General features: G+C 48.6%; 4 protein-coding genes across 5 annotated transcripts; all 4 read left to right on the top strand.

The window, feature by feature from the left end:
• Positions 1-5,258: 5,258 nt before the first annotated feature.
• Positions 5,259-6,906, top strand: LOC133908732 (uncharacterized). Its single transcript, XM_062350871.1, has one exon. The coding sequence runs from the start codon at positions 5,346-5,348 to the stop codon at positions 6,468-6,470; it is 1,125 nt and encodes a 374-aa protein (XP_062206855.1). The 5' UTR covers positions 5,259-5,345; the 3' UTR covers positions 6,471-6,906.
• An 854-nt stretch (positions 6,907-7,760) lies between these two features.
• LOC133910083 (early nodulin-like protein 1) lies at positions 7,761-8,652 on the top strand. Its single transcript, XM_062352604.1, has 2 exons — positions 7,761-8,042; positions 8,162-8,652. The coding sequence occupies exons 1-2, from the start codon at positions 7,841-7,843 to the stop codon at positions 8,650-8,652; spliced, it is 693 nt and encodes a 230-aa protein (XP_062208588.1). The 5' UTR covers positions 7,761-7,840.
• A 1,677-nt stretch (positions 8,653-10,329) lies between these two features.
• On the top strand, positions 10,330-18,511 carry LOC133908730 (homeobox protein HAZ1-like). The gene is made up of 13 exons (XM_062350870.1): positions 10,330-10,445; positions 11,752-12,969; positions 13,440-13,605; positions 13,727-13,850; positions 13,936-14,048; positions 14,150-14,309; positions 14,411-14,763; positions 15,563-15,838; positions 15,977-16,066; positions 16,181-16,441; positions 16,560-16,847; positions 16,982-17,071; positions 17,177-18,511. The coding sequence occupies exons 2-13, from the start codon at positions 11,978-11,980 to the stop codon at positions 18,272-18,274; spliced, it is 4,011 nt and encodes a 1,336-aa protein (XP_062206854.1). The 5' UTR covers positions 10,330-10,445; positions 11,752-11,977; the 3' UTR covers positions 18,275-18,511.
• Positions 18,512-19,164: 653 nt separating this feature from the next.
• On the top strand, positions 19,165-23,795 carry LOC133908729 (dynamin-related protein 5A-like). 2 transcript variants are annotated; one of them, XM_062350869.1, is made up of 8 exons: positions 19,165-19,643; positions 19,870-20,058; positions 20,158-20,364; positions 20,482-20,910; positions 21,029-21,256; positions 21,334-21,529; positions 22,032-22,692; positions 23,242-23,795. In XM_062350869.1, the coding sequence occupies exons 1-8, from the start codon at positions 19,269-19,271 to the stop codon at positions 23,426-23,428; spliced, it is 2,472 nt and encodes an 823-aa protein (XP_062206853.1). In that variant the 5' UTR covers positions 19,165-19,268; the 3' UTR covers positions 23,429-23,795. The 2 variants fall into 2 exon arrangements, with proteins under 2 accessions (XP_062206853.1, XP_062206852.1); XM_062350868.1 differs by having other exon boundaries at positions 19,867-20,058.

Below are 23,795 nucleotides of genomic sequence, written 5' to 3'. Positions count from 1 at the left end.
CTTCGGGCGGTCGGGAATAAGAAAGGGTCGGACGATGCGGAGGTCGTGGGCTGCTGCAACTTTCGCCTGCGAGAGGGTGTCGGTGACACCTACATCCGCCAGGTGCTGCGCGGCAAGTGGGACGACCGGCGCTGGGACTGGGTCTACATCGACATCAGCCCCCACAACTGCCTTTTGCTACCCCAGTCGTCGGCAGAGTCCAACAAGCGGGTCTAGGAGTCCGCTCCCGCGGAGGATGCCCGCCTGCACCCAGTGCTGAACTGCATCGAAGATCTGCGTCGAGCGGGGCTCACCTCGCTGATGGTGGTCGCCGACTTCCTGCGTCGCCGGCTGGCCCCCTTGAGGGAACACGTCCGTCCCGCCTGGATGTACACCGGGTCTCACGATGTGACGAGGACGTGTATAGGCGACAGCGGGAACCTCGATGAGGGGGCCCTGGCGGCGCTGCTAAAGGTGATAATCGGCGTCGAAGACCTCGCCCGGGCGGTCCTACCACGTGAAGACTTGGCGCTCTGTTCGGACCCGGGCCAGACGGCTCTGCAGGAGTTGATGCCGGTCTTTGACGCCCAGTGGCCGGCAGACCGCATGGGGCGCCGAGACCCCGAGGCACTGCACATTCCCGGGGCGGATGACAACGGAGGGCGAGGCGCTGCCGCAGACGATGGCATATCGCCGAGCTAGGGGGGCAAGGGGAAACGTCCTCGGTCACCCATCGCCCTACCGTCCTCGCCCTCTCCGTCACCATCACCTCCGCCATCCCCGCGCCGAGACCCTCGGCCGACGGCTGGTGGCGCGACGACCAGCGGCCGAACTGGCCAGCCTTCGGGAGCAGGTCCCCGGGTGGATGCTGGGGCTAGTTCACAACGACCCGGGGGCCAGGGCCCACCCCCGAAGAGGAGAATGCCAGAGCCCATGCCGAAGGCCCCCGAGTTCCAAATCCCGCAGTCCTGATGGCAGTACCACGGGCCAAAAACCATGTAAGCCCCTTTTTTCTTCGAGCTTGTTTTGCCCGTGTTTTGGCTGGGGGTTGATCTCTTCCCGTTCCAGGCCGCCCAAGGGCTCTTCAGGAAGCCGAGTGTCTCCCGAGCAACCGAGGCCTCCCCTAGCCCAGAATTGAGAGGCCAGGCTGGCTCTGCCCCGAGCACTCCGACTGGGGAGGAGCAACCGGCTTCAGGGGAGGCCGTCGCGACAAGGGTGGCACTGGCACGGCCGTCGTTGGGGTCCTCGAGTACCTCTGCTGAAAAGGTGCGGAGGGAATCCAGCTCTCGGCCATCCCCTGGCCAGGCCCCGAAACCCCTCCCTGAGGTGCTGGGGAGTGCTCGGGAGGTCATCGGGCGGAGAGGGCCGGGCTCGAAGAGGAGCACGCCGCCCTTGTTGACGAAATGGGCCAGCTGGAGGAGGCCCGCAAACTCCTAGAGACCCGTGTGGCCATGGCCCGCACGGCTTACGAGAGGTCCCTACAAGAGCTGCCACGGAGCGGGAGGCCTTGGAGGAGGTGCGCGAGGAGGCCGTCGCCGCACAGAAAAAGGCCGAACGCTTGGGGCAGCTCGCGGCGAAGTGTGACCAGGCGTCGAAGGAGCGCGCCAGCGAGCTGGCCACTCGTGAGGAGCAGCTTGCTTTGCGCGAGCAGGAGCTTGCCTTATGGGAGGAGGCTGTCGGCAAGAGGGAGGAAGCCTTGCTATCCGCCGAGACGAACCTTCACCGCCAAGCCTAAGATCTCAAACACGGCCACGTTGACGTTCTCCGCTGGGAGGAGCAGGTTGCGCTGCGCGAGATGGACGCCGACTTGGCGTCGTCAGCGCTTGCCGCCCGGGAGGAGAACCTCGCGAACCAGGAGGCACACGTGACTGCCTGAGAGCAAGCCATCGAGGCTCGGGCCGAGCAAATAGAGCGAGCCCGCACCGAGGTGGCTGCCCAACTCCAGGAGGCACGGGTCGCGAAGGATGTCCCCACCAACAACAAGGGTCTTGAAGCTCGGCTGAAGAAAGCCGAGGAGGATCTTAATGTCGTCTGCCAAGAGCGGACGCATGTTAAAGCGATGATGCAGGACGTCTTCCGGCAGGTGCGGGGCTCCGTGGAGGCGGCCGGGCTCGGGTCCGTGATGGTGGGTTCCCAAGGGCTGAATACGCTAGGTCATCTTGCCCTTGGGTTATCGGAGATCGCTCGGTGCCTCGAGGCTCTCCCCGCCACGGTCCAGGAACTGGCGACCCGGGAGGGGCGTGCGTTAGCCCAAGATGTGGCCGAGCATGTTCTCTCCTGCTACCACAGTCGAGATCCCGCCTTCCCGCTGGAGCCAGCGCGACAGGGCATGGTTGAGGCGGAGGAAGCCACCACTCGGGCAGCCGTCCGCGAAGTTGCCACTGAAGTGGCAGAATTTTTTGTGCAGGAGCCAGGCCTAGGCAGCGACAACGGTGATGACGCGTGATCTCCCCCGTAGCCCGCAATGAGTTAGGGTTTCTCTTCTTTTTGAAAGTTGTAATTCTCGAAGTGATTCCCTGTTTATTGGCTCCCTTCAGTATAGTAGAAGCCGTCCTTGGAATCGTACTCCGTTTTTTTACTTCTCCTTCCTTGATTTTGTTTGTACTGATGCCCGGGGTGGCACTGACCAAGCCGAGCACCGGTAGTTTACCCCCGAGAACAAGGTTGCCCCGGCCACTCATGCTCGAGCAACAAGACTACCCGAGACCCTCGGGGGTTCTGTAGTGCTCGGGGTACTGCCATGCCAGCCCTCGAGCCCGCGCGTAGGATCCTGTGCTCGGGGCGCGCAGCCCTCGGGCGCTTGCGAGTACGTGGCTGCTGAGTCGAAAAAGACACAAACTCTTTTGCTCAGGAAGTGAGTCCACTTGGCACGGTACCCGCCGCGACTCGTGAACGCCTTTTGTCTCGTGACCTCTCGAACATATAAACTGGAGACGCACACAGGCAGAAATGCAACCAAGAGTCTCCATGGTTCGGTGGTGTTCGGGGTAGGACTGACCAGGCCGAGCACCGACAACCCGTCCCCGGGGACTAGGTGGTCCCGACCACTCATGGCGGTAGGACTACCCGAGAACCTCAGAGACTCGGGTAGTGCTTGGAGTACTGCCATGCCAGCCGGGCACCATAGCCTACCATAAAGGACTTAGGTATGCGATCGCCGCCTGTGCGGTACACCGACTACCGTTCGTCTTTCTCATTCCAGAAAAGCGAATACGAGGGCGGGGTATTGCGCGCGAGGAGATCACCTCGCCGAGCAGATTAGCACAAGAGGGTTCCGAGAATAACTCGGGAACAATAGTTATTACGTATGTATGAACAGAAATTCACATGACTTTTTTATGAAGATACCCCAAGTAGTAACTTACCGAGTTGGTGTCAGCCTCCCGGTCGACCAGGCTAGGAAAGGGTGGATGCCCCGGTGCTCAAGGCACTCGGGAACGTGGATTCCCTTGTGCAGAGCGCTTTAGCCCCCAGGTCATTCTTTTAGCACCCGAGCATTTCCCGGGGGCTAGGTGGTCCCGACCACTCATGCCCGATCGGTAGGATTACCCGAGAACCCCAGAGGCTCGACAGTGCCCTGGGTACTGATGCCCTGGTGCTCGGGTCGCTTGGTTCTCGAGCATTTCCCTGCAAGCTCAAATGGGCAAGGTTTCTCTGCTTGGTGCGCTTTGTCGGTGCGGTACTCATTATAGCTTACTCTTGTTTTTGACCCACGACGTCTCGAGCATCGTAACAGGGCGATAAGCCTTGAGCCTATCAAAGATATCTTTAAGCCGTCTTTCTTCATGGACCCCGCGAGGGGACATGCGATGGGACCTGCCATATTAATTGTACCCACGCCTTTCTGCCAGGCGGCGGCAGGGACTGACGTATTCAGAACGGCAGGCGTGGGGGAGAGTGATTGGATGTGATCGTTCACGCTCCCCGTTAAATGCCGCATCGAGCCTCCCACCGACCGACACCTCATCGTGGAGTCCCTGCGGGGTCCACCGGCATGGGGCTTGTCGGGTGCTCGGGGCTTTCTGAGTGCTCAGGAACCAACTGTTCTTTACCCCGAGCACCCACTCCCGGACCGTGCTTCCCTCGGGTCCTCGAGGAGGTGGTCCCCGACGAAAGGCGCCATGTGGTACCACGCTATCTTGGCCTCGGGACTCGGGAACCCCCGGATCCCATATCACTGACAACACTAGGCATTTCTTTGCTTTCATGCTATAGGAATCTTCATTGTTGTGCCGTATATTGTGTCCAACATGGTCCTTAAGATCTCCCTTCATATCCTCCCTTCTCTGAGGCTTAACCACCCCTGACTGGGACAGGTCCGGTTGATCCCACGGAACAACAGAGAGCTGCATGCCCAAGGTCTGTGAGTTGGCAGCCTCCTCAGTGTTCACTTTCATCACACCAATTTGAGTCAGAGCAGATATGAGCTTAGTTTGCTCTCCTTGGAGAACATTAGCCGATATTGTCAGAGCATCAAGAGGGTTGAAAGTTTGTGTTGAAGGCTACAGGCCCCCCTGCCGAGCATTTACTGGCTGACCACAATCTTGGGCCTCCCTGGCCCCACTATAAAGTTGATTGTTTCCATCTGCCACAAAGTCTTCCTAGGGCACCATCACCCCCACCCTTGGGTCGAACATGGCGATAGTCATAGCTTGCACCGCCTCCTGGTTGCCCTTTTTCTCCATGGGTTTGTGTTCCTTTTGCTTGGATGATTTTTTGGGTGTTTTGTTCAAACCAACCTTAGGACCTTCCCAAAGAGAATAGTCATCAAATTCACTCTCATCTTCATCGAACTCATCATCTTTAGGGTCATCTGGTTTAGGTCCCTCCTTAGAACCTTTACCAGATAACCCCTTAGTCACGAATCTTATATCATGCCCCTCCCTGTCAAAGTAAACCATGACGAAATGGTGAATCTTGTAAGGGTTTAGGCAATTCACATTGACTCTAACATGATCTTCTCTGATTAAGCTCAGCTCATCAACCACTAAAGGTTCTGCAACTATAGATATGATCTACTTGATCACCTCTTCTTCCTTGGCATATGAGGGTATTACATAGATCTTTATCTAAACAGTTTGTAGCATGTTAACCACGACAGGATCCATATCATATTTCAAGTATTTAACTTTCAAAATCCTCAATTCCACTGAGTTCATTCTTACTATAGTATCCAGGGCTATAGTTTGTTTGCCAGGAACACAAATGTCACAGCCCAACTAACGAAGACTACCGGAGGATCTGACCTTTCAGCCCATTAACCCGCCGTTTTCCTCCATCCTGTGCGAGGCCTGAGGCCCCTCCGAAGATGCGAACCAACACTCTTCTTCATCTCTCGAGCCTCGCCCCTGCTCCGGCGAGATCTCATGCCACTCGTGCTACCCGATTCTCCCTCCCCGCTGCAGAGAAGCAAGCACCCCGCGAAGCAGATGAGCGGAACGAATGCTGCCTCGCACCGGCCGAGCAAGTCGTCGCTACCACCCCACCCTCCGAGACGGTTAGCTCTGAGTCTGACCACCCCCCTCGCGTCGTTGGCTCTGCTCTTGCTCGCCGCCGCCGCCGTATTCCTCTACTCCCAGACCGCCGTCCGGTCGTACGAGTCGATTGGAGCGGCTCCGCCCCTGTTCTCCCCGATGGTGGAGTCCATAGACGGCTTACGCGCCATCTGGGAGCTCCCCGCGGCGGCGCCGGCCAGGGCGGTCCTCTTCGTCGCCCACGGCTGCCGCTGCCGCCCGGAGAACTTCTGGCCGCCGTCCCCGCGCTGCCCGGGGTGCGTAGGACTGCCGGAGGACGTCGCCATCACGGCCCGCGCGCTGCGGAGGCGGTTCGCGGTGCTGGCCGTGGCGAGCGCTGGGGAGTGCTGGTCGCTGGGGTGGGAGGTCAACGCCGCCAAGCGCACGATCCGGTCCTGGGCCGCCAAGAACGGCCTCGAAGGACATCCGGTGGTTGCTCTCGGCGCTTCCTCAGGCGGGTACTTCGTCTCCAAACTCGCGGCCAAGATGAGCCTTGCCGCCGTCGTGATTATGATCGCCGAGGGCGCGTTCGGCGGGTCAGCTGGCGCGCCGCCGATGATCTATCCGCCAGCGATGTTCATCCACATGCCGAAGGACCGGCGGAGGGCGGCGCTGGTGGAGAGGAACTCGAAGATGCTGATGAAGAATGGCGTTGAGGTGAGAGAGCTCCGGAGCCTTGAGGTCCCTTTGACGCCGACGCTGCTGTCGGACAGGATATCTGGGCTGGACCGCAGACTGTCAGAAAGGATCTGGACGGCGTTCAAGGAGGAAGGATTCGTTGATGAGAAAGGGTACATGAAGGAGGATGGCCGGGCAACGCCATGGAAGGATGCATTGGTGAAGAGTGGATTAGGGGAGGAGGTATCTCCGTGGGTTGACCACATCCAGGAGGAGCTGAACCTTGCTTATGGGTACCATGAAATGACGAGCTTGCACGCTGACGAGATGTTCAATTGGATTGAGGGGCACTTGAGCTGAGGAGGTCATGGTTGATTGCTAGTTCAGCATTGTCCGGCTTAGTATGAAAATTAAACTGGTTGGAGGATTGGAGACAAGCTCCGCTGCAGCTCATGGAGTTCTTGTGTCATGAATCAGTGAACACAGAAGAGGCGCATAAGCCATTCGTTCTAATGACCTGACTTGATGATGTGAAATGTGTGGATTGCGTTCAGTTAGCTCGTGCTATGGAGGGGAAGACGTTGGTCAAATACCGTGCGAAGCAATTTTTGCATTCTGTTGGTGAGAGGTTCTGATTCCCCATTTTCAAATTTGCGGGGATTCAGTCATGCCTAGCTGAAACAGTTGACTATATTTAAGCCCCTGGTTCTGTACTGATATCAATATTATGTTCATGTTCATGTAGCAAAAAAATGTATGCATTCTCCACAGGTTCCCAACATGTTTACTTTAATCCTCCTACTACCCATTTCTATTATTAATGAAAAGATGTGCAGCTCTCCTATGTATTCAAGATTTTTCTTTTGCTAGACTTGTGTTTCAGATTGAAGATTTAATGGTTTGCGTAAGACATCTGCAACTTTCCTACTATTTCATAGTTCAAAACTTGATCACTGTATTTTTGCTGACAGCATAGGATGGACGAAAATTTGATTTTAGCTTCAACTTTGTTTCAGAAAGAAGAGAAATTGAAAAAAAAAAAGTATCGCTAACCTACGAATTTCTGATTGCTGCTCACCACTTCAGTGTCGGTTGCTCCAGGCAGATGTTCAGCATGAGTCGTGACTGCATGTGGACTTGCTTGAAATTTGATAATGCAGTGATCTATGGCCTTCTTTTGAGCAAAGAAATGACACATTTCGACCAAAAAAAAGCTATTAACGCCAGGAAACGTGTGTGTCATCCAAATTGGCATGTATATATGCTTTCCTACTGTGAGACTTACTGCTCCAAGCTAGAATGTGCCTTGTACACGTCAGAGAAAGTACCCAACCCAATTGTAGCAACAAACAGGTAGAGATGCTAGCGAAACTGCCTTCCTCGGATGCCCCGCATCCGCAGGTGCCGGCCGCACGCGCGCATGACGTCGAGTCGAAGACCCAAGGAAGAAGATCGAGCTCAGCTCAACAACCGAGTCCGCAAAGCGGTGCACTCCCGCTGGTTCATGCAGAGTCATCGCCAAGCCTCCCTCCGGGGCCTCCACCTATGCCTGCCGCGGTCAGCAACCGTATCCGTCTCTGCGCGCGCGGCGCGCCTATATAAGCGTCCAACGCCCTCTGCCGCTGTATGCATCATCTCGAACGGCGCTTCCTCTGCACGTACGTTCCGTACTCCGTAGCCTGCCTATCCATTTCCAATCGCATCGCCAGGACTTGCCGGCCGATCAAAGGATGGCCGTGGGGGATTCCAAGGTGCGGTCATCGGCGGCGGCCATGCTCGTGCTCGTCGTCGTGGGCTTGGCGCCGGCCGTGTTTCCCTCGTCGGAGGCGTACGTCTTCTACGCCGGCGGCCACGACGGCTGGGTCGTTGACCCCACCGAGAGCTACAACCACTGGGCCGAGCGCAACCGGTTCCAAGTGAACGACACCATCGGTAAACACATCACCTCGCGCGCCTTCATTTGCTTGCTCTTATCGATGTGGGCGGCCACGCATGTATGCACACCAGGAGTAAGTAATTCTAATTCGGAACGCGCGTTTCTTGGCTCGCAGTGTTCACGTACGACGTGGGCGTCAACTCGGTGCTGCTGGTGACCGAGCAGGGCTTCGACGCGTGCAACACGCACAACCCGGTCCGGCGGCTCGAGTACGGCGGCGGCGGCGACCGTGGCTCGGTGTTCACACTCGACCGGTCCGGTTCGTTCTTCTTCATCAGCGGCGACGAGGACCGGTGCCAGAAGGGACAGAAGCTGTACATAATCGTGATGGCGGTTCGCCCGACGAGGCCGGCCGCGGCCGCGGCGCCCGATGCTTCACAGTGGACGGCGCTTCCACCGGCCGGTGCTGCCGCTCCGCCGCCGTTCTGGGCTTCGGCGCCCGAGTACGCGCAGGCTCCGGGCATGAGCGCGCTGGGTGCTTCTGGCGACGAGGAGACGTCGCGCAGTAGCTCGCTGGGGGCGCCACCGCCGATGTCGGCCGCGGCACGGCTGGACGAAGTGATCATTGGCACTGTGGTCGGGATCCTAGGGGCTTTGTTGCTCTAAAATGCTGTAGGCTGGCGTTCTGCGTGCATCATTTCATCTTCGAAAGGGTTAACCGTGCAATAGACTGCATGCGCGCGCGCTGGTTAGTTAGTTTGTTATTATAGTTAAAACAGGAAGTTAGGTGCGTAGACCTGAATCCATGAGCACGTGAACAAAGTCAAAAGGGGCCATGGGAATAAAATGGAGTAAAATGACGCATCTTGCATGCACACGAATGGATTATGGAGCATAGAACGCACCAGAGTATGTGGAAATCAAATGATAGAATGTCCTGTAGTTGGACAGGGTGCAACCGTGTACAAGGATCTCCATATTTTACATGCGGTTGACTTTATATATCTTCCTAAATTTTAGTCACGTTGATTGACCGTTAGATGTAGATTAGTCCATCCAATCTCTCCATTCACACATTTATGAACCTACCACGCTAACCTAACTTCAACATATCAGTGTGCTTCCGCTGCCCCCTTCCTCTATCTGAGATTTGGGTTTTGCTAACCCTAAACGCTAACTTGATGACAACGGGAGGCGGTGATAATAAAGAGGGCCTACCTTGGCTGGAGCACAAATCTACCTCAACTAACTGTGAGCATAATCAACTCATAGTATACAAAATCTGTTAATTTAGGTTATCTTTGTATTACACCACCCTCTTGCTCGTACTCACACTATGCCAATCTTCCACATTTTCCGGTTTCTTCGCGAGTTGCCTGAGTTTAGGAAGTAGTGGGTGGTCGATGATGTAAAGCGGTGGTCCATGGGGAAGCCGACGGTTGGTAAGGGATAGGCCAAGGAGGTGAGCCATGATGCTTACCATTGAGGCCAAAAGTATGATTGGGTGGTATGAATGGTCGATTTCTTTTGGACTCTGGTCGAGAGAATAACCAATTAATATGCGTGGCCAAAGGAAAGAGGTTTATGTCGAAAGTTTGCTTCAATGGTTGAGACTAATCGTATATGGACCCAAACATGGATCACATGTGTTATCTGTGATTCAACGGATCGAGATCCTTGACAGCGAAGAAGAAAATGCATAGGCATTACGGTACTCAACATTAGGAGGGATTACAATCCGTCAGGTTCAATTTTTATGGTTTGGTTCAACGGCTACAAAATCCATGAGTTGCTGCTACAAAGCCGGGTACTGCAGTGTTTCCGTGTATGGCACTGCAGCTCAAGACTAAACTTGCTGTACAAACAGTTCCCCTTTGCTATAACAGCAGAGGAATAGGATCCGCGTCCGTGATTCAACTGAGATGGATGCACTTCGAGATACTGGGAGAACGGAGGGTTGTAGGATATTTCTGTGAAACATCATCCGTGTTTGTATTGGAATTAAAATTTCGCTGAAATTTATGAAAAAATTTTAGAAAACGAAATATCTAATTTTAATTTTTTTTATTGGCACATGAGACTCATATAGTATAAGACGAAAAATTTTGACGAAATTTTAGGAATTTCCGTCTTTTCGCTGAAATCCCTGTTGTACCGACTCCACCCGGGCCACGGAAGCCCGATCGGACGACTGACAGAGACCCACACTCGGGTGGCACTTCCGATCGGACGATTTAGCTAGGCTGAATCTGAACTTTTGGGCCTGATCTCACCCGGCCCAACGACCGCTCTCCCGACGAGGCAATAAAGCAAGCCCTAGCAGCGTGGTCGAGACACGAGAGCGTCGGATCGACCGTCAGTCAGTCCACAGCATTGTCACGACGCACGCGGGAGGTTGTCCGGGAGCTGCGAAATCCCCGCGGGGAGGGGAGGAGGCTCGCGGTGCCGGCAGCGGCGAGGTGAGTGCCCGCCCCATTTCCCCCTCCCCTCCTCCTCCTCCTCCACCGATCCACTCGTCCGCGCCCGCGCGCGCTCCGCTCCGGCGCGACCTCTGCGTGCCCTTTTATCCAGCGTTGCGCGGTCACGCCCCTCGGAGTCACCGCCCGCGGACCTACCCGCCCGAGCTCGCCGAGTGCCTACCGCTCCCGCGGGAGGGGGTTGTTTACCCCGCGATCCCGTCGCCCGATGGCTTGCCTCTGACCGATCTCCTCCCGCATGGCAGGTGCAGAGGTGCCACCGTTCTCCAGTCAGTCGCAGGTGCTGTTCCTGCTGGGCAGCCAAGTTGTAGCTGTAGCACCACTACCTCGCTGTGTTCACCGTCACGCCCCCAAAACTCCCACTTGCAGACCCCCCCCCCCCCCCTAAATCCCCTAGAAAATCTTCGTTTTCTCCGACTATCCCTACCCCTACCGCTCGAGATTTTTTTTCCTTTGACACTAGAGGTGCCGCTGTTGCCCAGTCTCTGCAATATTTTTCTGCGAATCTGGGGTTTCTCGTGCAGACCCAAGTGCTATAATTGCTTCTGAGCTACTCAAAATAGTTGCGAGGTTGCCGCAACTCGATGTTAGGAGGTGATTAAACGGATACACACATTGCACAAAAGCGGTGACTGTAGGGTGCTTCAGATCTCGATGGGTGGGGAGTAAATGGAAACTCGTCGAGCTGGTTTATTTTGATTTGTTGTGGGAATGTGAGGTAAAAATACCATGTACAAAATCATCTTGGCAATGTCTGGTATGCCATTCCTTTGCTTTGTAGCTTATAGGTTGAACCTAACGTAGTAAAATAGTGGCATATTACATTCTGATGGACTATTTATGACAAGCCTCCAATTTACCAGCACAGCAACTACAATTCTGATCTAGGGGTGGACCTGACTTGTCTTTCAAGTGAGTTTTTCTTAGATCAAGCATCTCATGGTACTGACATAAAGAACGCGACACATCACATATCACGCTTGTTTATTATCTGGGATGAATATTTACAGTTTCTGTATATTTACAGTTTCTGTGCTGCATCAATATAGTTTGGAACTAACTTATATACAGATGTGGGTTGCGTTGTTCTATTGCCCAATCCTGCACTTCCTTGCATTTTTACATACGTTTTTATTTCCATCAAATAAGTATTGATTGTACTCTATTGTGAGCCATGGGGGAAACAATAGATCCTTTCAAAGCAAGTACTGAGGACATATGCATGAACGCATGAAAAATTATATTTGCTGCTGCTGTATAAGCATATTCATGTCTTTTATTGCTGTAGGTCCTGGAACGTTTATCTTGACTGGATAAAGTGATAAACTTACCCAGTCAACGAAGGCTTCCCTGAGATTCCAACGGCCTAGCAGTTCTTGTGGATGATGTTCATTTGCCCTTATCACTTGTACAGATAAAACAACTACTTCTGTTCTTGTTCAGGACAATGGTGACATTGGGAACACTGCATCTTCTGCTTGTGAGCCAGGATTAGCTTTGGAGAAGCAGTAAAAATGGTAAGGAAAGGCTCGGAAGTATCAGCAATTAAAAGGTATCCCTTGAGATCTGCACATAGTAGTGGCAGGGTTCTTCGCTCTGCCTCAACCAAGAACGATAAGGCATGTAGTGAGCCTCTGAATGATAGTGCTGCTGCTCAACCAGCTGTGAAAAAAAGAAAAAGTGGCAGTCCGTCAGGGAGTCCCAATAACAGTGTCAGGGTGCTTCGCTCTGCCTTGAAAGATAAGGATGATGCATGTAACAAGCCTCTAAATGATAGTACTGCTGATGAACCAGCTGCAAATAAAAGAAAAGGTGCTAGTCCCTCAAAGGTGGGAAGTTCCAATAACAGTGCCAAGGTGCTTCGCTCTGCCTCAAAAGATAAGGATCAGGCATGTAGCAAGCCTCTAAATGATAGTACTGCTGGTGAACCAGCTGCAAATAAAAGAAAAGGTACCAGTCCCTCAAAGGTGGGAAGTCCCAATAACAGTGCCAGGGTGCTTCGCTCTGCCTTAAAAACTAAGAATGAAGCATGTAGTGAGCCTGTAAATGATAGTACTGTTGCTCAACCAGCTGCGAAAAAAAGAAAAAGTGGCAGTCCCTCGAAGGTGGGGAGCCCTGTGAGCAGTGCCAGGGTGCTTCGCTCTACCCCAAAAAGGAAGAATGAGGCATGTAATGAACCTCCAAATGATAGTGCTGCTTCTCAACCAGCTGTGAGAAAAAGTAAAAGTGGCACACCCTCAAAGATGGGGAATCCGAAGACTAGTGTCAGGGTGCTTCGCTCTGCCTCCAAAAAGAAGAATGATGCATGTAGTGAGCCTGTAAATGATAGTACTTCTGCTCAACCAGCCGCAAGAAAAAGAAAAAGTGGCAGGGCCTCAAAGGAGCAGCGCAGTCCCAAGAAGGAGTATTTAAAAATTTCTCAAAGAGTTAGATACATTTTGAATCGAATGAACTATGAACAAAGCTTGATTCAGGCTTATGCCAGTGAAGGTTGGAAAGGTCAAAGGTGTGTCACTCAACAAATCATTATGTTTCATATCGCCTGTTCAACTCTTTCCCATGCACTTTCCTCTCTTGTTGGAATCAGTGTTTGGTTTTTGGTTTGTTTGGCTTAGAGCATCTATTCATTCATTTGAAAATGGAGTGAATTAGTTGGTATTAGGTAGGATACACTGTGCACACATATCCTCATCTACTAAGTGTCTAAGTTGGTTTTCCTCTTTATATGTAACTGTTTTACCATATGTATCAAAAACTTTAATTCTGGTTGCATGGCAAACAGAACAGGTCATGAATCTTGGTTGTGTACTGGTTGCATTCCATGTTCCAGGATTGTCTATCATGTGCAGTAAATACATTGTACTGTTTCTTGTAATTCACATTCCAATAGTTATTTCTTTAATTCTATTAACGACTTTATATTGTGGAATCATGTCTTCTCCTCTTATACCGTGCTGATAATACATGGATATGCAGTTTGGAAAAAATAAAACCTGAGAAGGAGCTTGAACGAGCCAAGGAAGAAATTCTGCGATGCAAGTTAAGAATCCGGGAAGCTTTTCAGAATATGGATTCTCTTTTATCTGAGGGGAAGCTTGAAGAATCTTTGTTTGATTCTGCAGGAGAAATTTCCAGTGAAGATGTAGGCAATTTATTCATGACATCTCTCATATTTTTGTTTTCTTTCAGTTCTTGCATATCTCATATTTTTATTTAACTCTCGTTGTCAAGCTAGTGCAGAGATAATTTGTTTCATCTTTCAGATTTTTTGTGCCATATGTGGTTCAAAGGATGTTACTTTGCAAAACGACATCGTTCTTTGTGATGGAGCCTGCGACAGAGGGTTCCACCAGAATTGTTTGAAGCCTCCTCTGCTGACTAAAGATAGTAATATCCATTGCATTTTCTGTTTTTCTATATATTGAAATCATCATTGCATCTGTTGCTCATTTGTAATCGTTTTTATTTCTAGTACCTCCAGGGGATGAAGGATGGTTTTGCCCTGCATGCGTGTGCAAAATAGACTGTATAGATGCACTAAATGAACTCCAAGGAAGCAAACTCTCTATTCATGACTCGTGGGAGGTAAAAACCTACAAAGTACCATTTTAGTAATAAACACTGTACAGTCGAGATAAATGAGACTGAGTTATATTTCAACACGTGATTACATTTTATCGCTGCAGAAAGTTTTCCCTGAGGCAGCTTCACTTGCAAATGGTTCCAAACATGTTGATGCTTCTGATATGCCATTGGATGATTCAGAGGACAATCATTACAACCCTGCATTTGCTGAACGGCACATGGTGAATGAAGACAGATCTTCTGCAGAGGATGAGGGCAAAGGTCAGATTCTGATGACTCATATTTTATCACCTCGTTTGAGGATTCTAAAACTCCTTTAAAAACAAAAGGTCTGATTCCTTCTTTAAATAATGCAATGACAGTCGACGACCTTGGTTTGCCTTCGGAGGACTCAGAGGATGATGACTTTGATCCAGCAGGCCCAGATTCTAGTGAAGACCAAAAAAACAAATCGGACTCAGAAGAGTCAGATTTCACATCCGACTCTGATGATTTCTGTGTTGAGATTGTTAAATCATGTGGTCAGGATGAAGCCTCGGTATCTCCATTATCAAAAGTGATAAATCATACTGATAGAATGATTGCTGTTGCTAATCACTCTAATGGAGAAAATTCAAACCATTCATTTATGGAGATGGAGCTAAAGCAAGACATGGTGCTACCAGTTTCAAGTAGGCGGCAGGTTGAACGGTTGGATTACAAAAAACTGTATGATGTATGTCATCTCTCTTGCATTCTTCTCATACCATCAATACATGTTTTTTGTATTCAGTGGTTCCTACCTTTTGTTAAGTCCTAAATATGGAAGGTTTATGTCCTAATTCAATAAGAGTAGCAATATGAAAGGTAAGAATATAACCCTTGCTCCTTGAGAGAAGTGTCAAATGCCTATCTTTGTTTTATGGTGGAATGTAGCCAAATTTCACGCAAAAGGTTTGGAATGCGAAGACTTGGTCTCTTTGGGGTAGATGAACCAAATCCTTTTTTCTATCTTCCCCTTCCCCATTTATTGTTCCTCCTGCATTTCTTTTCCAGTAGAGGCAAGAGTGCAAGCCTATGCTTCTGACAAAAGAGAATATCAGATGATGTCTGGCTGATCATGCTATTTTGCACTATTGTTTGCGAAGCTTTATTTTTCTGTAGCCCTGCAGGTCTTCAAACAATTAGATATGTTATACACATGGTGCATGCCCATCATTATGAAAGAAAGCCTTTAAGTAAACCATGTCATGCTGTCAAGCATATATGTATAGAGAATGACACTTAACTGAAGACAACCTCTACAATCGGAAAAAAACTATTAGCTCATTTTTATATGTACAGTATATAACACTCAACAGAAGAATAATTTTCTTTGTTATGGTTTACTGAAGCAATCATTACACGACTTCTATCAAAACCACATAGTACACTAAAGCAAGCCTTCTCTGGACATAATGATTTGAAGGAACTATTGCATGCATGCCCTGACCTTATTACTTTCTCTTCCATTTATTTCATGTGGCAATCTAAAGGAGGCGTATGGAAAAGAATCATCTGATTCAAGTGATGATGATGAGTGGTCTGGAAAAGAACAGCTAGAAGGCAGCGAATCAGACTCACTTGGTGAGCCTTTTTATCCTGCAAAACGGTGCTCTAAAAGAGCACCAGCTGGGCAGCAGAATAATGAACATACTCCTCAGAGGGACCAAATTCATGGTTCTGTAAGTGAGCAGCAAACTGAAGTTCTTTGCTCCAATGGCAGCAATAGAACAGCCCGAAAATATCGTTTTGGTCCTATAATTAGTGAGGTATAAGAATATTTGAATATCTTCTTTGGTTTAGTTGGTTATCTGGATTTTTCTCGGAACTACTTAGTGTTAACAAGTTGAACTAATGAATTGTAACTTAATATTGATTACGTCATTGACAATACATTTTTCTTGCAGAAATTGAAGGTACATTTTGAGAAAGATCAATATCCTAGTCGTGCAACGAAAGAAAGTCTGGCACAAGAGCTAGGATTGACATTCAATCAGGTACTAACTGCCGCATTTGTTCTTCCTTCCAACAAGAATTTCCTGCTGCATGCTCGTTGGAGACTTGGAGTTGTAATTATATTTGTCCTGCCTTAATAGAGTTTCTGTTAACAGGTCGGTAGATGGTTTTCTAGTACTCGTCATTATTCAAGAGTTGCTTCTGCCAAAAAAGAGAAGCATCCAGGCAACCATACTTCTGAGAATAATGATAGCACAACTGTAGATAGCATACAAGTGAGAGAACTCAATGCTGGGGTGGTGGAAAAATTGACCGCAGATAGAAACGACATGGTTTCCGAGAATCCGATGTTACGGAATAATCTTAACAAATGTAACAAAGAAGATATCCTGGTCTCTGGAACAGAGATTGAGATGGTAGGTTTTAATAGTAACTGTATTCATTTCTGAATAAGAAAACCATAGATTAAACTATTGAATGCATGCCCTAGCTTTACTAATCTCCCTTCCATAAATTTCATGTGGAAATTTGAAGGAGCCGTATGGAAAAGAATCGTCTGATTCAAGTGATGAAGAATGGTCTGTACTTAGCACACCACGAAAAGAAAGGCTAGAATACAATGAAACAGATTCACTTCCTGAGTCACTTCGTGCTGCAAAACGGTGTTCTAGAAGAGCACCAGCTGGGCAGCAGAGTAGTGAGCATACTCCTCAGAGCGAGCGCCTTCATGGTTCTGCAAGTGAGCGTCAAACTGAAGTTCTTCTCTCCAATGGTAGCAGTAGCACAACCCGGAAACATCATTTTGGTCCTATAATTAGTCAGGTAAAGAATATTTACATCTCTCCTTTTGGCTTCATTGGTTATCCAATTTTTTCTTGGAACCACTTTGCACTAACAAATTGATCCAATTGTAATTTAATATAGATTATGTCATTGACACTACATTTTTCTTGCAGAAACTGAAGGTACTTTTTGATAAAGATCCATATCCTAGTCGTGCAACAAAAGAGATTCTAGCACAAGAGCTAGGACTGACATTCATTCAGGTACTTACTGCCGCCTTTGTTCTTCCTCCCCTAAAGAATTTTATGCTGTATGCTTATTGGATTGTTATTGTATTTCTCCTGCCTTAATAAAGTTTGTGCTAACAGGTCAGTAAATGGTTTTCTGCTACTCGTCATTGTTCAAGATTTGGTGCAGCCAAGAACAAAAAGCATCTGGGAAAACATACTACTGAGAATAATGATAGCAAAACTTCAGATAGCATACAAGTGAGAGAATCCAATGTTGGGTTGATGGAAAAACTGACTGCAGATACCAATGACACGATTTCGGAGAAATTGATGTTCCAATTTAATCTTAACGAAGAAGATATCCCAGACAGTCAATATACCTGGTGCGAACAGAAAGTGATTATGACTCCCACCACTATTTCAAGAGAAGTCGGTCCACCAGGATATGGGCCTGGAGAAAACCAGGGCAATGATGGTTCAAGGAATACAAGCTGTGAGCAGGGTGTGGTTATGACTCCCACCACCATCTCAAGAGAAGTTTGTCCGCCAGGATATGGTCCTGGAGAAAATCAGGGCGATGGTGGTTCAAGGAATACCAGCTGTGAGCAGAGAGTGGTTATGACTCCCACCATCATCTCTAGAGAAGTTGGTCCGCCAGGATATGGGCCTGGAGAAAACCCAGGCAATAGCACTTCATGGAATACGGTCTGCGAGCAGCGAGTGTTGATGAGTCCTATGACCATCTCAAGAGATGTCGGTCCTCCAGGATATGGGCCTGGAAAAAACCAGAGCAATGACGTTTCATGCAATACAAGCTGTGGTGAGCAGGGAATGTTTACAGGTCCTTCGACCATCTCAAAAGAAGTTGGCGCGCCAGGATATGAGCCTGGAGAAAACCAGGGCAATGGCGCTCCATGGAATACGACCTTGCAAGGAATGTTTGCTCCTACAACCATCTCAAGAGAAGTTGGCCCGCCAGGATATGGCCCTGTAGAAAACCAGGGAATAGGTGGTTCAAGGAATATAAACTGCGAGCAGAGAGTGGTTATGGCTCCTACCACCATCTCAAGAGAAGTCTATCCGCCAGGATACGGGCCTGGAGAAAACAAGGGCAATGGCGCCTCAAGGAATGTCGGAAGCCCAAAAGGTAGGCCTGTCGAGAAGGTAGAACTTTCAGATGAGGCTAGGAAAAAGGCAATACTGCGGGAGCTAAGGAGAAGGCAGAAGTTCAGGTGATGCTCGCGATGTGAACTTTTTGATGCTGCGCAACAGATTTCGACCCCGAATTACTGAGACTGCAGATCCAGTCTTGATGGCTAATGAGTGACGACCTTAGTTGTGGAGAAGCAAAACCGTTCTTGTTGTAACAGTTGTGTATGTTCCTTTAGAGCCTTGCTTGGCTCACATCTAGAATTTGTGATGGAAACCTCTTGAACCTGAAGCATCTATTTAACGTGCTGTGAATTTGTGCAATTGTCTTTGATCTACCCTGGGAGTCAGTACAATCTGCAATTTGACGTTGCTAGTAGGATCAGATAATGCTTTCTGTTTCAGCAATCTACCATTGCATCTTTGTGAAATGTGAGGCTCAGGAGCCTGGACTGGTGATGTATGTTCTCTCGCAAGTTTCGTTCTTGAGTGGATGGTGATCTCATGATCTCAATCCAACGGCTCTGGAGAACGAGTAGCCTTATCAATGGGTTGTATGGGCCGGAAATCTACGTGCGAGAACGGCCCAGCCCATCTCTTCCTTCCTTCAGTATAGGGTGAATTTCCCGTTCGGTGAAGCGTATATTCTTAGAAAAAACGTGTTTAATTATTTTTATTAATAGTTCTTATCTGTAAATATATAATTTTATTCTAGCTAAGCAGATACAGACTCTACATCTATTTATATAGACAAATCTATTTATCAATATTATAAAATTATTTTAATATAATTAATTAATCATAATTTTAATTTTTACATTCGTATTCAGTTAATTAAATAGAAAATTAACTTAATTTATCTAAATAAATATAATTAACTAAACATTTTTTAATACATATGACTCCTCTTAATCTACTTTACTTCCATCTACTTATATAATATAATCGTATAGAACCCGGTTCGAACGACCAAACACACCGACAACTGTCATCCCGAACGGCTCCCCTCCCATTCGATCCCTGAACACACTTCAAATTCAAACCCCTCGTCCCCAAGTGCGGCCACTCGCAGTCGCACCCCATGGCAGCCAACGCCCTCTCGTCGCCGGTGGTGGGGCGGACCCCTAACCCCAAGTCGATGCCTTCCCCATCCCCGTCCACCCGCCGGGCGGCCGCGGACGTGGCCACGGCAGCTGCCGCGGTGGTGGCGGCGGACTCGAAGGTGCGGTTCGAGGCGTACAATCGGCTGCAGGCGGCGGCGGTGGCGTTCGGCGAGAAGCTCCCCATCCCGGAGATCGTGACCATCGGTGGCCAGTCGGACGGGAAGAGCTCCCTCCTGGAGGCGCTCCTCGGCTTCCGCTTCAACGTCCGCGAGGTGGAGATGGGCACCCGCCGCCCCCTCGTTCTCCAGATGGTCCACGACCCCACCACCCTCGAGCCCAGATGCCGCTTCCAGGTGCCCGTGCTCCCCTTCCTCTCCTAGGGTTTGCTCCCATTATCTCTCTCTCTCTCACAGAGAGAGAGAGAGAGAGAGAGAGAGAGAGAGAGAGAGAGAGAGAGAGAGAGAGAGAGAGAGAGAGAGAGAGAGAGAGAGAGAGAGAGAGAGAGAGAGTCTAGTAATTAGCGGGTGAACTCGACGAGCGGCTGATGGATTTGGGTTGTTGTGCGGCGCGTTGCAGGAGGAGGACTCGGAGGAGTATGGAAGCCCGATGGTGCTGGCCACGGCCATCGCCGACCTCATCAAGCAGCGCACCGACTCGCACCTCCGGAAGATCCAGGCCGCCGTGTCATCCAAGCCCATCGTCATGAGGGCCGAGTACGCCCACTGCCCCAACCTCACCATCATCGACACCCCGGGTTTTGTGCTCAAGGTATGCAAGGCTGAACTTAATACTTCTCATCGGTTTACCTTAATGCTGATTGTTTACCCTGTTGGTCAGCTGTTTGATGGTACTGTCTGTTTGGTGCAGGCTAAGAGAGGTGAGCCAGAGAGCACGCCGGAGGAGATCCGGTCGATGGTGAAGTCACTAGCGAGCCCACCCCACCGCCTTGTTCTGTTCCTCCAGCAGAGCAGCGTCGAGTGGTGCTCGTCGGTTTGGCTTGACACGCTTAAAGAGATTGATCCCACTTTCAGGCGCACCATGATAGTCATCTCCAAGTTCGACAACCGCCTCAAGGTAAGACCCACAGAACAATCGTCTATTTGGTACATAAAGTTGACTTCTCCGGTGTGAATGAGATGTAGGAATGGTATTGTGCCTTGTGGAAATGACATTGTTCTTGATCATTTGTAGGAATTCACAGACCGGTGGGAGGTTGATACCTACTTGAGTGCAAGTGGTTACCTTGGGGATAACATCCACCCATTTTTTGTGGCTCTTCCAAAGGACCGTGGAACAATTTCCAATGAGGAATTCCGAAGGCAGATCTGTCAGGTTGATATTGATGTGCTGCGTCATTTGCGAGATAATGTGAAAGGGGGTTTCAACGAAGAGAAATATGGACCATACATTGGGTTCAGCTGCCTCAGGAAGTACCTGGAATCTGAACTTCAGAAGAGGTACAAAGAAGCAGCTCCAGCCACCCTGGCATTGTTAGAGCAGCGCTGCAGTGAAGTCTCAATGGACCTGTCGAGACTAGACTCCAAACTACAAGCAACTTCTGATGTCTCTCAGCTCCGGAGATCAGCAATGCTTCATGCTGCTTCTATCTGCACCCATTTGGTATTACAAACTAGATTACTAGGCACAATCCAGTTTACTTAACAATTAACATTCTCTTCTAATGATGTTGACAATTGATGAACTATAACTAATGGACATTTCTTTTTGTGTATCAAAGCGTGCATTACTCGATGGTGCAGCTGATCCAGCTCCAGAGATATGGGGGAAGACTACGGGTGAGGAGCAAATGCATAGTGGTATTGGCAGTTGGCCTGGCATTAACATGCCTGTAAAACCTGCCAACTCCACCCTTAAGCTGTATGGCGGTGCAGCTTTTGAGAGAGTAATGCATGAATTCCGTTGTGCAACATACTCAATGGAGTACCCACAAGTCTCAAGGGAGAAGGTACATTTCAGTTTGGAACTATATGTACACGGATTTTTAGGGGAAGTTAGCTGAAATCGTGATACTGATGTCGCTAGGTTGCAAACATACTACTTGCCCATGCTGGAAGAGGTGGAAGCAGTGGGTTGACTGAGGCTGCATCTGAGATAGCTCGTGCAGCTGCACGATCATGGCTTGCTCCTCTTATTGATACTGCATGTGACCGGCTTGCATTTGTTCTACAAAGTTTGTTTGACCTTGCTATGGAGCGCAACCGCAATCATGACTCAAAATGTAAGATTTTGGTTTTGTTGTGCTGGAGTTCATCTTGCTTACTGCATTTTCATGGGCACCATTTAGCTCATCATGAAGCTGATTGTCCCCATATTTAGTAGTAAGTTCCTTTTGCTATGTATTATGACCAAACACAACTGTGTAGCTTTTGTCTGCTACAAACAAGTTCGTTAAGAAAAAAAGTATGGATAGGATTTTTCTGCACCAAAGATATAAAGCTAGTCACCTGCATTCCCCAACTTCAGATAATGCACGTTTTTGCTATGACTAATGATAAATCTTTCCATATAATCATGGCCGTTTATTGGCGAGCTACTTGCTTGATTGAGGTTTTTACTATCAATATGGATCGGTTGTATATATGTATATATTACTGTTTTATAGCTTTAAGCTACCATGGCATCAAGTCCTGTCATTTTTTATGTTGTCAGCACTCAGTGGTATACTACTTTCACCATTTGCTAAATGTTTTATTTTTATCCTTTTTTTCTTGGCATATTAGATCATCAAAATGTTGAAGATATGGATGGTTATGTTGGTTTTCTTGCTGCTCTCCGGTGCTCATATTATAAGTTTGTCAAAGAACTGTCCAAGCAATGCAAGCAGATAGTACGACATCACCTTGATTCAGTTACCAGCCCCTACTCCCACATTTGCTATGAGAGCGACTTTCTTAGTGGTATTGGATCGGTAGCAAACTCCACGAATAGGTTTACCCACTTCCCTGGAGTTACATCCTTTGATCTATCAGACAGTGGATCAGCACTAGAGGAAGCTCAGGAAAACATGCCTCCAAAAGATCAGCAGCATATGACACCACCTACTAAGGGAAATGAGTCAAAGGAGGTTCTCAGAGAAAATCAGCTAACAGTACCTGAGACACCTTCTCCTGATCTGCCAGCTGATATACATGGTGGTAAGAAGAAAGATAATGGGATCCCAAATGATGGTGGACCAAGGAAAAGACATGCAAGGATGGCAGCATATACAAACAGAAATCATCAAAACAATGGCATCATTGGTGCTGATGACATGGGCTCGAAAACAGGGTCATCATACTCCACCATATGCGCAATATCTGCTCAATATTTTGCCAAAATGCGAGAAGTCCTGATTGAAAGAAATATTCCCTCTGCATTGAACTCTGGATTCTTAACACCATGGTATGTTCAAATCGACAATTATGTCAGACTTGTTCCTCTTTCTGCTTGTTCAGTTAGAGAGTTTACTAAAACATACAAACTGAAATTGACGTTTTCAGCTAGCTGACCACATCCACTGATACTCACTTCCAGATCACTTGTCATTGAGCTTGTAACTGATTTTGTCAACCAGCTCAACACATGCTCATATTCAACAAGAACAACCATCAAGGAACTAACTGATTGCATGTGCATCAAGCGCTATCACAAGATAGAAATTCTAAGTCTACTGTTGTCCATGAACAACTGTACATTTGCACCTATTTTTTGGCCACCAAATAATTCGATTTGCAATGTTAAACTGTCTGATTCATTCAACTTATGGTCGATTTTACATGTCAACTGTCTAAATCAATTTCCGACGTAGCTGCTAGCACATCTAGTAGGTCCGTAGGTGGCTGTCCAATATTACGATGTTGGTAGGTTGTAGCCTTTTTAATGTATATGCCTGTCCAATACGTTTGAAGTTGTATTATTGCCTGACGTGTTTCATCCACTGGTGAAATGCAGCCGTGAAAAGTTGTTTCTGGCACTCGGCTTTGAGCTATTTGCTGTGAACGATGACAAGTTCATGGACATGTTTGTCGCGCCTGGTGCAGTTGATGCTATCCAGAATGAGCGCCAGTCTCTTCTGAAACGTCAGAAGGTTTTGTTGTCATGTTTAAACGAGTTCAAGAACATTTCCCGGTCCCTTTAATGAAGATCTTTCTGCTGATTCTCCTCAGGACTGTATTCATGAGCTTACTGATATCCCTGCAGATGATATAGTGGAGCCCGTGGTGGTTTTATTGCAGTTGCACATTCTTCTTTAGCCCCATTCTCATGTGTCTTTCTTAGCACAAGCTATTTTCTTTGCTTCATCATTTTAAAAAATATAGTTGCGTCAAATTCCTTGTTGACAAGCTCTGTACCACTATACATGTGTTCATCTTCAACATTAATATTATTGGGTTTGCTCGACAATTCGAATATGAAGTGTTAACTTGGAGTTCTTTGATCTCATCAGTGTGTGCACAGCTCCTGTACAACTTCATACAGATATCTTAAGATGCAGCACTATTAAC

The sequence above is a fragment of the Phragmites australis genome, chromosome 2 (assembly GCF_958298935.1).
Source record: "Phragmites australis chromosome 2, lpPhrAust1.1, whole genome shotgun sequence".
In the NCBI taxonomy this organism is placed as follows: domain Eukaryota; kingdom Viridiplantae; phylum Streptophyta; class Magnoliopsida; order Poales; family Poaceae; genus Phragmites; species Phragmites australis.
This window is presented reverse-complemented; position numbering and strand designations above follow the sequence as displayed.